Consider the following 15,908-nt stretch of genomic DNA (forward strand, 5'->3'; position numbering starts at 1 on the left):
CAATAGTGTTAATTGGTTCAATAACCGGATTTCCTTCATCATCAAACACTTCATCCGGTTTAGATATAACTGGTTCTTTTTCAGCTTGCCGATTTGCTTCTGCCACTTGATGCATTTTTAGAGCATTTTGTGCATGAAAGTGGGTATCTTTTACCACTTCAGAGGCTTTTCCTTCCAATAATTGAAGTCTTCTTCTTCTCATGAAGAATAGACCTTTATATTTATCCACAACCTCATAGAGTTCTGAGTTGGATATATCAGGGAAATATTGTGCAAATATTTCCTCCCTTATTTCTTGTTCTTTTTCTATGGCAATGCGCCATTTGTTATCCAAAGAATTGTATAATAAATCAGATACATCATATCTAATATCTGATGGTGACCGGTCCCAAGCACATAAATAATTAACAACTTCCTTTTCTACTTCATCTTTTTCAACATCAGAAAGATCATCAAAATATTCTTTTAAATCACTAAGCAATTTTCTCTTAACATTTCTGATAATCCTTTGACAATGTGTCAAGGGTTTGTAGGAAGAAATGTGAATATTTACCGGTGCAGATGATGCCGGTTCATTCTTTGTCTTTTTCTTTGCTTGTCTTGTCTTCTTAGGTTTTTCCTTGGACACAGTTTCTTCTGAGTCCGGTGAGGCATTCCTTGTCTTCCTCTTCCTCTCGAAGACTTTGGCAGGTGCCGCTTCCGGTTTCTTCTTCGTAGGTGACCGCTTGGTCACTTTGGGACTGGCTGTCGTTGCCAGTGCTGATGCCGAAGGCACTTCCTTTGCCTTCTTCATTGAAGGTTCTTTTCCTTTCTTTGCTTCAGGCTCCTCAACCGGTGTTACCCTTTCTAGGTAGGTGCCAGTTCTTTTTGCCTTGGGATCTAGGGGTGAGGCAATTAGGGTAGATGCATACCTGTCCAGCATATCATACATCACCTCATAGCCCATAGGCTCCACTTCTTCCTGTCTAGGCTCAATGGCCTCCATTATGCATTGATCAACTCCGATGATAAAACAGATATCATCTTCATATTTCTTGACTATGTCATTGGATATCCTCATCCTTAGGCTCAGCTTGCTTCTGAAGTCATCAAAGTATTTGTTCAGAACATCAGGGTAGCCGGTTCCGACTGCTTGCAGACTTTCTTTGATCTGCTTGGTAACCGGTTGGTCCGCAGACGACTGAATGTCTCCCACTCTTGGGAAGTAACCTTGGAAATAAAAGAATAGTCTGACCAGTAACTGACCAAACTTGAACTTCAATGCATTATCCTGTTTGATTGATTTTAGATTCATCAGGAGTTGCCTTTGCATACCGGCGTAGAAGTCAAATGACGTGTCTTCCTTGATCATTCGGTAAGCGGCATTTACCGCTGCAGTAGATACAGAGTTAATTCTGCTAGCTGAGAACGTTCGGTATCCAATCACCATGCACGCATACTTCACGAGGTCATCCTTGATGGAATTAACAGTCATTCCTCGTGAGTCGCTCACTGAACTGGTGAGCTTGGACATTTCCGTCTTGCTGACCTTCCTTAGGGCTAGCACATCCCCTGTATTGCAAAAACCGGTGACGGCATGAATTGCCTGCGGCGTAATATCATGCGTTCTCTCCAGGTACATCTTGTCACCATGGACTCTGCTCAAAATGATTCTTATATGATCCTTTGTGAAATCCTCCAGGAAGTAAACAACATTGTGGAGCTTCTTCTTCTCCAGTATACTATACTCCGGTTTGATCTTCTTATCTTTTCCACAAAATAAACCTAGCTGGGAGTGGATAGCTAGAGACCCTAGGTCTTCAATTTTGCAATCTATGTAATCTGAGATTCCCTCTTCTACTATAACCCCAGCCGGAACTTGTGATAGGGCATTGTACTTAGACTTGCGTTGAATAAAACTTGCAGACTCAACAGATGCACTAGAATTGGTATGAGATGCGGAAGCCATGATAGAAACTTAAAAACTCGAGAAATACCTTTTGAAACACGTGAATTTAGGGCTTCCAAATTCTCCTTCACCTCACACTCTGTCGGTTGCAGGATCACCGCTTTGCGTTCTTCACTTGACCGTTTGCAATTTGAATTTGAATCTCCTTCGCGGTTTCTCAATTTCTCAAAATCTCAGCACAAATCACTTTTTCGTCGCTTTGCACTTTGAAAACCTTCTTCACTCTGAAAAATGATAGGGAGAAATGATTTCAAAATCCCTTTTAAACATATTTCTCACCTACTGCAATAAATGCTCCACTATTAGGGTTTAAACCCTAATTTGCCTTTTTTTTTTTACCGTTTCCGGTCTTCCGCCAAGTGACAGGCAACACACACCGGTTAAGGTCTTTTACCGGTGTAAACTGGGGGTTCGAAAGCATTTTGCCGTTTGCTCCCCCTAAGCTTTGAAGCTTAGTTTGCCGGTTCAGCGACTTCTACACTGGGTGCAAAAACCGGTTCTTCTTGTAGCACTTCATCAGACTTCTTCTTCCATACTGTCTTTGCGTCCGATTGAACAGCTTCAACATCAATATTTCCTTCCGGAGTGACCGGTATATCATCTGATATGTTCTTTCTCATTCTGCAGAATCTAGCTGTGTGACCCGGTTTGTTGCAATGATAGCAAACCATTCCAGGTGCTCTCCAAGGTCCATTATTCATGTTTCCATTCTTCCTTCTGCATGTAGCAGCCGTGTGACCATGACCATGACAAATCCAACAATTTGCTTTCCATCCGGTTGCCACTTGATAGCCACTTCTACCTGACTGATTGTTGTAGGTATTATACCGGTTTGGATTCCGGTTCCCAGAGAGTTCAGGAAAAACTCCTTGACTCCTTTGAGGATACCTTCCGGTGTTGTGCATGACAGACCTGCATTCAAATGCTCTATGCCCAAACTTGTTGCATGCATAACAATTACCATTGAATCTATTGGATCTAGGCTTATCATTTAGAAAATAAGGAAAATTGTTGTAAGCCTCACTTCTACATACATTGGCAGTGTGTCCTTCCTTAAGACAGTTAAAGCAAACAGGTTTGAACTTTTTCTTACCTTTTTCCTTTGGTGCCGATTGCTTCTTTGATGCTCCATCTTTTGTACCAGAAGATTCACCTTCCTCATAACCGGAGAAACCAAGTCCAGACTTATTCTTTACCGGTTGAACAGATTCAAGCTTTTGTTCTAGTCGGACAGAACTCATATTGAACTTAGCAAGTATTTCCTTTGACTCAGAGAGTTCCTTGGAAATAGCAGCATTGGTTTTCAGCAGGTTGGCATTCTCAGAGATAGCAATGTTCAGTTCTCCTTGCATGTCTTCCTTTTCCACTTTGCTCTCATGGAGTTGAGCGGTTAGGGCACTGATTTCTTGTTTCAATTTGGAGATCTCTTGATCCTTATCTCTTACCAGATCCTCAGTTTTTCTCCTATTCTCCAGCTCCTGACACATTCTGATGGTTAGTCCTTCCAGCTCTTTTCTTAGATTGGCATTAGACTCATTTAGCTTTTCCACTTCTTGAATTAGAGCTTCCATGTCTGCTTCATCAGAGGAACTGTTTTCAGTTAGCTCCATCAGCTTTTCAGCATGCTCTCTCCTTTTTGCTTGAGAGGCCTTATATTTGACCATAAGTTCATCATAGGCTTGCTCAGACTGAGTGAGTCAGTGAGTGAGTTCCCTCATAGTGTATTCCCCCATATCTCTTTCCAAGTGGTTAAACTTATAGAAAGATTGGCTCTGATACCAATTGATGAATACTAAGAGGGGGGGGTGAATTAGTATACCAAAAATCTTTGCACTTAAACACTTTGCTAGACTAACAGTAAACCGGTTAAACAGTTTAGCAGACAAACCAATTAGCACACATGCAAACCAAATAGCAAATAATGCATTCACCCACAGAAGTAATAACACCATAACACGAGATTTTGACGTGGAAACCCAAATGGGAAAAACCACGGTGAGATGAAACTCACAAGTCACTATCTGCAGAATAGGAACCAGACCGGTTAAGGTCTTACAATGTTCTTTACTAGAACAGATCCTGTTAGGAATCTCAATCTCTGTAAGGAGATAAGTCCGATCAAGGACTACCTTGCTAGAGGATTTTAGATTCACAGAGGTGAACCACCTTGTTAGAGGATTTTACAAAGGCTACTCTGAGCCTACCCGGTTAAGGGCTTCAGACTTGTTAAAGATGTGAGTAATCAACAAGTATATGATCTAGCAGATAGCACAAATTGCTTGGTTAGATCCAGTATAGCTCATAGCTAATGCATTCCAGCATTACTTCAGTCTTCTCACTCTGTTACACTTCACAGACTTGATCTTCTCAGTTAAGATCACTCTCACAAAAACTCATCAACCACCTTTAATCCTTGCAACAACACAAAACCCTAACAACAACCTAAAACCCCAGACATGATGTCCTTATAAAGGAATCTGATTTCATGTCGGTCCAATAGGATTTCAATACAATTCCCTAGGTTCAATGAACCTGGACATACTCGGTAACATGACACAAAAAGCACAGCCAGAGTGTCGGCACCGTCAAACAATCGGTGGATGGTAACTCATCACAAAATGCCGGTTGGTAACTCATCACAGAGTATTACCGGTTCATACAAGATACCGGTTGCCGGTTAGACAAAAATGAAGACTGGTAAAAATGTGTTATGCCGCTTTAATCCTTCGTACCACTTGGGATCCACGAACCGCTTGGGGTCGACATGCCGCTTCAGACCGGTAAACACATTCTGCAAAATACTAATAGTGTAAAGACTATAATAAAACATACCGGTTGAGACAAAGCTCATACATATAAAGGGGATCTCAATGCAAGTGTGTGTCCATCAATAACAATCACAACATAAACATCAAAAATGCCAACATATTCACCATTTGCAATTTTGCATCATTGTTTTGAATTTCATTCTAATGTATTTCTTTGGTTGGCTTGCCGCTAGAGAATGAATATTATAATGCATACTTTTCTAATCACTGTGAAGGCCATTCTGCCAAGGAATGAATATTATAATGCAACGTTTTGTACTCGTGTAGGCCATGCCCATTATAATATTTATTGTTTATAGTAGTGATGCAAGAATTTGCGAGTACTTGTAAAACTTGTGAGTGCTCTTGAGCTTAAACAAGCTGCAAGTAACTCGTCGAAAAACTTGTCAAGTTTTATAAGAATTCACAACAATTTTATTATTAAAAAATGTCAAATACTTGCAATTTTTGATTCAAAATTAGTCAAAAACTCGCTGAAATTGATATAAATCCTTTTGTTAACCAAACTTATAAACGTTTAAGTGATTTCAAGCATTTTGGGGATGCAATTGAGGATTGCAGCCATTTAGGCCACGACTACGACTTACTTTGGATGATTGCAGATCCATGGCAACTATGGCTTGATGATATTTGGTCAATATAATAGTTTAATATTACTTTTCAGTATAAAAGATTGATTAATAATTAAATGTAATGGAAGTATTATTTGGTACCTTTTCAATTGCAGCTTGATGAGTTTTGGTTAATAGTTTAAAGATTAATTTGAGCCTCTTAAGATTGGGGTGAGGCTTTCAATGATTTTCAAATTTTTATACTGATAGATTTCGCAAGTTAATTGTTTTTTTAAATAAAATATTAATGCAAATATTTTTAAAAATAATAAAAAATAACTAATATCTTCATGACTGCATAAGTAAATTTAAAAATTCAAATGCAGTTGATATATATTATAAAAATAAATAAAATTGCAAGATTATTCTTATTTAAATAAAATAAGATTGATACCTATGGACATTTTTAGATAGATGTATTTAAAATATATATTGATAAATAAAAATAATGAAATTAAAATTATTATATTTTAATTTATATAAATATGTCAACAAATTTAATTTGTATGTCTAGGAGAGTTAAGGATAATATGTCTGAAACTCAAATTTTGATTTATATATGATGGAAATCAGTAATATGTTCTACAAATTCAGTATATATGTCTGTTTTTGAAGAATATTTAAAAAATTATGTATTTTCAAATATTCGATAAATTTGCCAGTTATTGCCCGGTCCCGAGTTTTAATTTTTGGGCCCACTGAGTTATTGCTAAGTCTGAGATTTTCAACAATGGTTTTTAGTCTTGCTCTTTACATAACTGAGATAGCTAGGCTCCCAGTTATCAATGTTTGTAATTTGGATCTGCAACAAAAATATCCCACTGTGATTTTATTGACCGTGCAGTACTCTAGCAGCAGCAAGTAGTTGATCACATTTAAAATCCATCTGAATTGAGTTTGAAACTACTGTTTCTAGCTGAGTGTTTTGCTGCCAGCAAATAATATTTTGGTAACATCAACAAGCTTACATCGAGTCACTGTATGCTCTCACAGGTCTCACCTATCCCAATCTTGGGATCACAATTATCAAAAGGTACTATACGTTTGCATTTATTATGAAAATATTCGAGTAGAGGCAACTCTTTGAAAGGGACATGTCATATAACAAAAAACAAATAACAATATTTTTCTTCAAGTGTGGTGGAATAATTATTCATGTTATATATAGACGCTGCCACTGATTTCCTCAAGTATTGGGATTTTATCGTGATTTTCTAATCAATCCCTCATGTCTTTGGCTAGTTTCTAGCTATGTTGCTTACAGCATAATCCTGGTAATCCCTGAATTCAGCAACATTTCTTTTATTCAATTATGTGTGGCAAACTTTTCTCTTTTCACTGAGGATTAATTGTCTGCAAAATATATATTTACTGAACTTTTTTTTCTGAAATTTTCTGAGACCTAATTGATGCTAAACTCTTATGAATATTTGCGCTTTTATGTATAGGGGCATGGTTAGTGAAGTACACATGAAAAATAAAGCCGAATACAATTGAAATGTTTAATTATTTACATATTACATAAATAACTGACATTTTCCATATTCCAGATGATACTTTATGTGGAAGTATATAGTTATAACTCATTAAATTCTAATAAATGTCTTAGATAGCATTTAAGTGGTTAAAAATTTAACGTCTTCTTCGTTTATGCTTCCCAGTTTTGATCATGATATGGATAGTCAAATGTTTACATGGGGAAAGAAGGATGAGGTGAACAAGACAAGCTTGAAATCATTTCAGATAACAACACCCAACCTTTTGAAAACACCTGATGGATTGGCAGATTTGGGTCAGCTGTTGCACTTTGGGAAATCCAAAGCATTTGCTGGGGATTCTGAGCCATTGAGAAGGAGGATTTTGGATCCAGGAAATGAGCTGGTTCAGCGATGGAACAAAATATTTCTTGTTTCTTCATTTCTTGCTTTATTTCTTGATCCACTTTATTTCTATCTTCCTTCATTCAGAAGTTCTGATTCTTGTATGCAAATTGATTGGACACTTGCAATTACTGTTACTGTTCTCCGTTCGATCACAGACTTATTCTACATTTTGCATATGATAATAAAGTTTCGAACTGCATACATTGCACCAAGCTCACAGGTTTTTGGAAGAGGTGAACTTGTTGTTGATCCTGCACAAATTGCAAAGAGATACTTGAAGACAGATTTCATTCTAGATCTTGTTGCATTATTGCCCTTTCCTCAGGTATAATTCTAATCTATTAGTCATTTTCCATAAATTCCTATTTCTTATTATACTATTTTGATGGCCTAACAAAATATAAATTTTCATTTGGCTAAGGTTTTGATGTGCGCTAGAGATGGAGCAAGGTGAGGATAAATAACATAAATGCTAAATGCCAACCCATACACAGAAGAACTTGCGTTGGAAATACAAGCATGTATTTCTTATGACTTTAGGGCATTATACAGAAAGAATAGAAAAAATAAAGGACCTTTATGGTAGGCTACTCATGGATAAATGAGTGTTTGCTTAGCCTTAGAAGTCCCTTGAAGAGATTCACAAGTTACAAGTGTCACTTGGGTATAAGAGTTACAAAATATTTAGTATAAACTTTTGTAGACACAAAATTTACTATGTTTACATTTGAGGATTGCACCTCAACCCTTTGCAAAATATGAGTGAGATACCTAATAAATTATAGTATGTTTTGTAATAGATATGGGAATTTCACTTGGAACAAGGTTATTTCCCTATGCATTTGATAGGAACAGCTCTTTCATGTGTTGTGGATTTTGTATTATGTGTACATTTTATTGAAAACAAGAAATTTATAGGAAAATAATAGGGAAAAGGAGAAAGTGAGAAACCCTAGATAGACTAAATATGTTGAGGATGTAATGTCCCCACCTTTTTAGCATCTCAGTGGAGTTCTTAGCCTTTACATTCTCCGAAGGCTAAGTGGAGAAATAAGGAGAAATTGATTAAATTAATTTCTTATTAAGTCATTAAATAAAATAAAATTAAAAAAGGTGACTTTATATTTAATTAATTTAATTAAAAGTGACTTAAGTGATTTATTTAAATATTTTAATGTTATTATAAAGTTATAAAGTAACTTTATAATAATAAAGTCACTTTAATATTATAATGTGTGAATATGTCTTTAATCCCACATTGGCCAAGAAAGTGTTTGAGCTCTCATAAGAAAGAATAAAAAGGGACTTAAGAGCTCATTTTATATCATCCATCCAGAGAATTGATATTTGTTTGTTATGAACTTGGGAGAAGAAGCCAAGGGTTTCTGATTCAGTCAGCCATTGGAGAGCGACAATTCTTCAGTGTTGCAATCATTTGAGGTGGTGAAATATCCACTGAATTTGGCATTTCAGGAGAGCTTCATTTTGGAGTTCTATTTGGGCTTTGAAAAGAAGGGAAGACATCTAGGGTATGCAGATTTTCGAATATATATCAATTGCAGACCTGCAGTTTCATTTGGCAGCCATTAAAAATCAGAATTGAAGCAATCATTTCAAGATACAATTGCTGCTACAGCACCCGCGCTACAGTAGACGCTACAGTAACCGCGCTACAGTAGACACTACAGTACTCGCGCTACAGTAATCCGTGAATAGTGAAATGCTACAGTGGCATGAATAGTGACGTGCTACAGTACTAAGAAATCAGGCATTTAATTGGCAAATTATTCGTAGCTACAACAGGAACGTGTTTAATTGGCAGTCCATTGAAGAGTGGAGACCATCATTTGCAGCAAGCATTTTACATATCAGGTTCTCTAATTTTGCTGTCATAAGTTTTGGAAATTACATGTTATACCTTTGTAACTATTTGGTGTGAGAATAACTAATAAAAACTTCATTATGCTGCTGCCACATAATTTCTAGTTTGCATGCCAAGTGTTTGATGATTTGTCAAGCAGTTGTAGTTGTTATTTTTAGTTACTTATATGCATCAAAATCAATTGGCATATCATTTCTATGACATTGTTAGTCAATCTTTCATGGTTAGAGGCATTCAAAACATTAATTGCAGTGTACAAGACCCAAACAATACAAACAGAAAACTCATAACAGCAAGTACAGACTTTGCAAGACAAGTGTTTGACAAAATTCCCAAGGGTAGAAATCAATGATTTAAGGGCAAAGTTAGTAAGGGTTCTTACAGAGGACCATATATGGATAATCAAAGGTTCATACTTAATAAAACATGGGTGTGTGATGTGCATGATGGAACAATTGAAATCCTATAGAAACACAAGATTTTGACCCTCTACTATTGAGTTCAACACCTGAACTAGTTTCGATTGAAAGTTGGGCGTCTATAGCCCCGATGGAGTTATTCACATGTTCCCAAAGCGAAATACTTTGATATTTCTTTTCATTTCATTATTTTTTTCTTCTATTTTTTTTTATTTCTTTTCTTTCTCATTTTTTTCTCTTTCTCATTTTCACATATTTTTCACACTTTGACATGTAAGCAATGAAGCTCACTTGGGCTTGAGAATTACAATGGCGCTGAAGTAGGATTTAAGATTTTTCACTAGCCACAACTTCACCTAAGAAACTACAATGACTCGAAGCAATTGATTAAATGTGTCAAAATATAGTAATTAGAAGATGTCGATATCAAGACACAATAGGTGATTCCCTTCCAAGTCAAGTACAAATCCTAACCAAATGATAAAGTTAGAGAGGAACAACCTTGAATTCTAAAGAACTTCATAAATAGTTATCTAGGAAATGGGTGAAACATAAAATCAAAATTGTGCAAGTGTATGTGAAAACAACACAATGCCTTTCTCACAAATGAAGGTTCCACTTAGGACACTAAACTAAGCAACAACTAACCCAAAGGACTCAAAGAAAAGTAAACTTAAAAAAACCAACTACTTGAGCCACCGAACAATTTTGAGCCAAGTGACTCGTGGCAAATTAGCAACCTGACTCACTTAAAACAACAAAACTAGAAAAAATGAAAGGAAAACCTACCCTAAGCTATATACAAGACTTCTAGACCGGACACGAGTCACAAGAGCAACATATGTACATGACTTGACATGATTTCTCAAAATGTGCAACAAGAGCATGGCAAGAGTAATTGTTTGAAGCTTCGCTAATTCATCCTCAAACGTAGGGAAGCAAGCTCTCACAATGCAACTCTCAAATTCAATCAATACCTTGTGCAATATTATCAATTGTGGCAACTCATTGGGTCCATGGTCAGTCCAAATGCAAGTTGTTCTTCCTAAACCCCCATAATCAAATTTATAACATTCAAAATTAGGAGCAAAGAAAGAGGCAACCTGGCATGCTTCGTGCTTAGATGGAGATTCTTGTCCATTAATCCCCAATGCATTGTATGAAAATAAATCCTCAACGGCCTTGGGAGGTCGCCATTGGTGATGTATCATTTCATTGGTGTTCAAAACATGTAAATCAAAATTATCCTCATTAGTGATCATATTGTGGTGAAAATTAAATTCAAATGGAAATTTTAAATTATAAGCATGGAACATTTCACCTATTAGCTCTTCTTGAATCTTTAGCAATGGGCGTAGCGCCACCTCGAATCGCTCTTCATACTTGGCCTCCATGGTAACAATAGGCTCATTGTCTTGCATAATTCATGCATCCTTGTGTAGCTTGGTAAGCATATCCTTGAAAATTAGAGTCTCCTTGATAAGTTGATCTTCAAAAAATTTCTTAATTTGTTCTTGGACTATAGTCTCTAATGGTTGCGTGCCCTTCGAACTGTTCATCATTCTCTTGCTCCATCACCATGTTCATTTGATCATCTACCTCAATGATGCTTGAAACATCTTCTTGTAGGACTTCATCTTGTTGTATGAATGAATGCTCACTAAAGATGCCTTCCTCTTGGAGTGTATGAATTTTACGTCCTTGTTCTTGAAACAATGAGGCATCTAGTGTATGATAACCCTTCAAATCAGTCATGCTATTTGCTGTGTTGTCCTTCTCAATTCCTTGATAATCTTCACAAGTATCCATGATTTGTAGAACTTCATGCCTCGTTGCTTCTATACATTGATCTTTACTTGCCACTATGTTGTTTGCTTGGATATCTTCAATTATTTCCTTGAATTCCTTGCGTGCGAGGTATGCAAAGCTATCCTCAATTGCGATGCCTTGATCACTAGACTCATTTGTGCTATCTTCTTGCAATTCATTCCTTTCACTATCAGATGATGACGAATGATGCTTATCTTTCGTTCTTCTATACTCTTCAACTGCAAGATATGCACTCCACATTTTATCCATGATGCATTCATTGTTGACTCTAGTAATCCAAACTGGTATCTAACTTGATCGATGGCCTCTTGACACAATGAAAATGTGATGAGGAGCATTGTGAATTCTACGCCACTAAGGTAGCAATATAATCTCTAAGCATAATTCCTCATCAATACTCAACTAATTTTCAATCAACCCTTGGAATCTTATGAATTCATCATTACATTGTGGAGCATTGAAACTGTCAGGTTCCACGAACACCTCTGGCTTGGGGATATCCCAAAAGAAGATTTTTCCTTGTAGTGCTAGCTCCACTCTTGACAATGCAACTCATCATGCTCGATTGTCTCGTGGATTCTACATGCTCTTGGTAATGCAAATTTGGACAAATTGTGTGGGTGCAGTTGTGCATTCAAAGTCCACTAAAGTTGTTGATCCTCTGGCGATGCATATGATGAAATTGCCCATCCATTGAGAAATCTTTCTTTTTTGATTTTTTGGTTCTTTTTACTTTTTTTTTTGGATTTTTTCAATTTATTTCACTTTTTTGGATTTTTGAAATAAGAGAGATCTAGCAAATCTCAAATGTAACTTGAAAGCTCGTATTGCTTCCATCCTGCGGTTGATGTGAATGTGAACTACTTCCTTTTTCTTGCAAGTCCAGTTGACGATCCAACGTTCTCACCTTCCTTCTTGTGGTAATTTTGTCGAGCATAGAAGATGACTCTCTGTTGATTATTTACTGCATTGATACGCGTTGAAGCTCAATTATTCACATGTTCAAGATTCGTGTTCAGGCGTTAATTTTGTTGAGCACGGAGGAGAGTGAAAAAGGCTTGAGATAACTCTTGCAAATACAAATTGATAGGATCCAGAGTTCGACTGTTCAGGCATTCATGATGATCATGCCCTCCTAGCGCCAATTCCATTGATGTGCTTTTTAGGACACCTTGAACATAGAATAAAATACCAAGTATTCTATCCTCTCTTGAACAAAGAAACCTTATATGCTAAATGATGTGATCAAATAAAGAAACTCCATGGTTTACAATGTGAACAATCGACTTTGATTTCTAGATAGACTCAGTGATGTATGATGTGATATTGTTGGAATCACAAGGGGACTTACGTTTATGAACATTGCGGGAACTTGGAAATCTAGACTTACGTTTATGAACAAGTGTCTTTCAAGCTTCTGGACTTTAGATGAATTTGTCAATTTCAGGCTCTCTTCTTTTTTTGGATTTTTCAAGATTTAGGCTTTAAAAAAGGGGAAAAGGGGATAGGGTTAAGAAAGCTGAACTAAACCTATGAATTCTAGAGACGGTATTAACTAGGTTCTCTCGGGAAACCACACCTTGCTTCGCCACACTAAGGGCAACTACACAAAGTGGGTGCAATCTTCAACGGGTTGTGCGTATGATCGAAGTTTTGGGCATGCATAGGAGATAGGCTCAGACTAACTTTGCACAGTGAAATGGAAATCATCCTTTCACCAAAAGTATGAGCAGAGATACACTGTCAATTAATACTTATCAAATCCTTCATTCAATTCTAACAACATGAAAGCAAATCTAAATTAACTTTTAACTAATGTGTTGAGGAAATTGAAACCATGCTAATCACTCAAATAACAGAGATTACAAAGCCTTAAGAGAAAGCGCACATGCAATATATTATTTGAAAATGACCTTCACGCAACAATATATCAAAAACCTCACACTCTCCAAATGAGAGGAGGTAGCCTTATATAGTTTTTCAGAAATCAATGAACGACCAAAGATCAAACAGTGATCAAGGGCCCAGATTGAAAGTTATAAACCCTAATTAGGGTTTCCCAGAACTCTATCAGTTTGAATGAATGAGAACATGACAAGTGGCATAGTTGCCATTCTCACTAAAGTATGCATCTAGTTTCCTTTTTGGATAAGTCAAGTTCATTGAATCTGGGTATGTTCACTTGGAGCAATCTGATTGGTCGGAAGATGACGAGGTGCCACCGTAGCGTGAGTCACTCCTAATCTTGTTGAGGTAGTGCAGGAGCAGGTATGGGAGTTGTCTCTTGCTCTCTTCTTATCTCAGTGTTGATACGTGCGACAATTTCTAGTTCCTCATCAAGGATAAAACACATGTGATGGCAACCAAGAGTGTTTCTTTTCACTTTCGATGCCAAGCTGTACAATTCTGTGATAACGTGTTCTTGTTCGTTGCTGAAATCCAAGTTTGGCTGAAGTACTGGATGAGGTTCTCTGCCTGGTTCAGGAGGAATGTTTGGTAGGCCCATGAAGCTTGTTGGTTGAAAATTTTGTACACTTGTGAGAGCAAACAAAATTGTGGCTTCAACCACAGTGTGTGAGTATGAAACTCTCCTAATTAAGGGAAGGCTCCCCCTATCTATCTAAAACTGAAATAAAAACAGGATGGGACAGCAGTCTTCCTTCTTTCTTCAAGGAAGCCTTTATCCTTTTCTCTCCTTAGAAAAGTGATAGCAAGAAAATGTATAATAATGGTAACAACTTCAAATGAAAACGAGAGAAAGGAAATGAAGTTTCCAGAAAGCTCAAAGACTCCTGTCACTTCCTTCGGGACGGGACAGCAATATCAAGCTCAAAGACTTGACTATTGGAAGTCCTATCTACCCTTTGCTATACTAAATTTTACAATGAATAAAATACAACAGCTCAAAAACTGGAATAATCTGTTCTTTCAACACAAAGACAAGAACTAATGCAAGCTCAAAGACTTGCTGCTATTTCTTATGAAACAATAATTTTTTCTCAAGAATAGACGCAAGCTCAAAGACTTGCTGCTCCTTCTAGAGACTTTCCTATTTTAATTAATCTTCTCTACTTGCAACTCAAAGACTTCAAATCAGATTAGACCAAGCTCCTTTATAAACACTTTGCATGGAAGAAATAAAAAGATTCAAACTCAAACATGTAGCTCAAAGACTCAAAACTTGAGTAATCCTTCTTTATTATTCATCAAAACTTTCAATTCACATACATAAGCTCAAAGACTTCTTGCTGTAAATTTGGCAGAGTTTTTGCTTGCTTTCCAAAAAGATATCCATTACAATAGACCCCCTCAAGTATTTATAAGAGAGGAGTTATGAGAAAAAGGTGGGAGGATCCTAACTAACTTGAGAAATTATCTCAACCACCAAGACTTATTCAATAACTAACTTTGACTTATTCCAACTACAGTCCTAACTGAAAATAACTTGTAGTTGCATTACATGTAATTACAAAAGTGCAAGTTATGTGTCAACTTGCATTTTACAAAAAACACTTTTACATGTAACTTGTCAAAACAAAATTACAACTAAAAACTACAAAAAGCGGGAAAATACAACTAAGTGTTGAAAAACACTTAAGTTGCAGCACGTGAAGACACAAATCCTGTAAACTTCTAGATGCTCATTTGTAGTTCTTCGGGATTCGGTTCATGGGTGTTCTTGGCAACAACCATGGTCTTCACAATAGTGTCGTGACATCGGAGGAGCGCAGAGTTGTTTTTATCCAGGATGGACTGGATTTCATGCAAAAAGGCTTGGTGTTTCATCAATATTTGAATAGAAGCGGCCGAGAATTGTTCGCTCCTCCATTCATTGTGAATCCTCGTCTGTAAATCAGCAAGAACTTCTTCCTCTGGAATCAACTCTCCATCCTGACTTACTATGTTGCAAGAGGCTCTTTCACAATATGAAACAATATCTTGGAAAACTTCACCCCGGAATCTCGTTGCATCACCGATCTCCTCAATGAGGGATTTAAGAACAAGGGCCTTGTTTTCTAGCAGCTCTTCAAACTCCAAGTACATGACCCTAGAAGAAATGATGGCATGCTCCTGTAGAACACTCAACTGTTGTTGAGGCATGGTACGCCAGATTGTCAAGCTTTCTTCAACACTTTCCAGATTCTTTTTGAAAGTATCAGAAGTCTGATCCAGTTTTTCCTCAACGGTTTCCAACTTAGACATCATTTGAAAAATGTCTTTTATCACCTGTGTACATAGATCATGAAGTTGATCAACCCAGGAATCCAGTGCTTGTACTTTTTGAGCAGCCCTTTCCACTCCACGAATTGATTCTTGGGAACCAGAAGAACCTATGGAGTTACTCCCTTCAGCAACAGGTTTTGTGATCTTATGAACGACTGCCAAAAGTTGTTGGTTTTCTTCTTCTAGCTTGTCTTTCTTTGCTAGAAGTTCATCACACCTTTGCACCAATGAAGCAATGGAAAACTGAGCATCATGTTTAATGACCTCATGCGTTTGTTTGCCC

The 15,908-nt window shown here is 37.0% G+C and overlaps 1 protein-coding gene across 2 annotated transcripts in view; it reads left to right on the plus strand.

The window, feature by feature from the left end:
• Positions 1-7,052: 7,052 nt before the first annotated feature.
• LOC131033833 (protein CNGC15b) overlaps positions 7,053-15,908 on the plus strand; it is a 95,490-nt gene continuing 86,634 nt past the window's right edge. For both annotated transcript variants that reach the window (XM_057965124.2, XM_057965125.2), the window contains exon 1: positions 7,053-7,595. In XM_057965124.2, the coding sequence (XP_057821107.2) occupies positions 7,062-7,595 (534 nt within the window). In that variant the 5' untranslated portion in view covers positions 7,053-7,061. The remainder of the gene's footprint in view (positions 7,596-15,908) is intronic.

Source organism: Cryptomeria japonica, chromosome 5, assembly GCF_030272615.1.
Source record: "Cryptomeria japonica chromosome 5, Sugi_1.0, whole genome shotgun sequence".
In the NCBI taxonomy this organism is placed as follows: domain Eukaryota; kingdom Viridiplantae; phylum Streptophyta; class Pinopsida; order Cupressales; family Cupressaceae; genus Cryptomeria; species Cryptomeria japonica.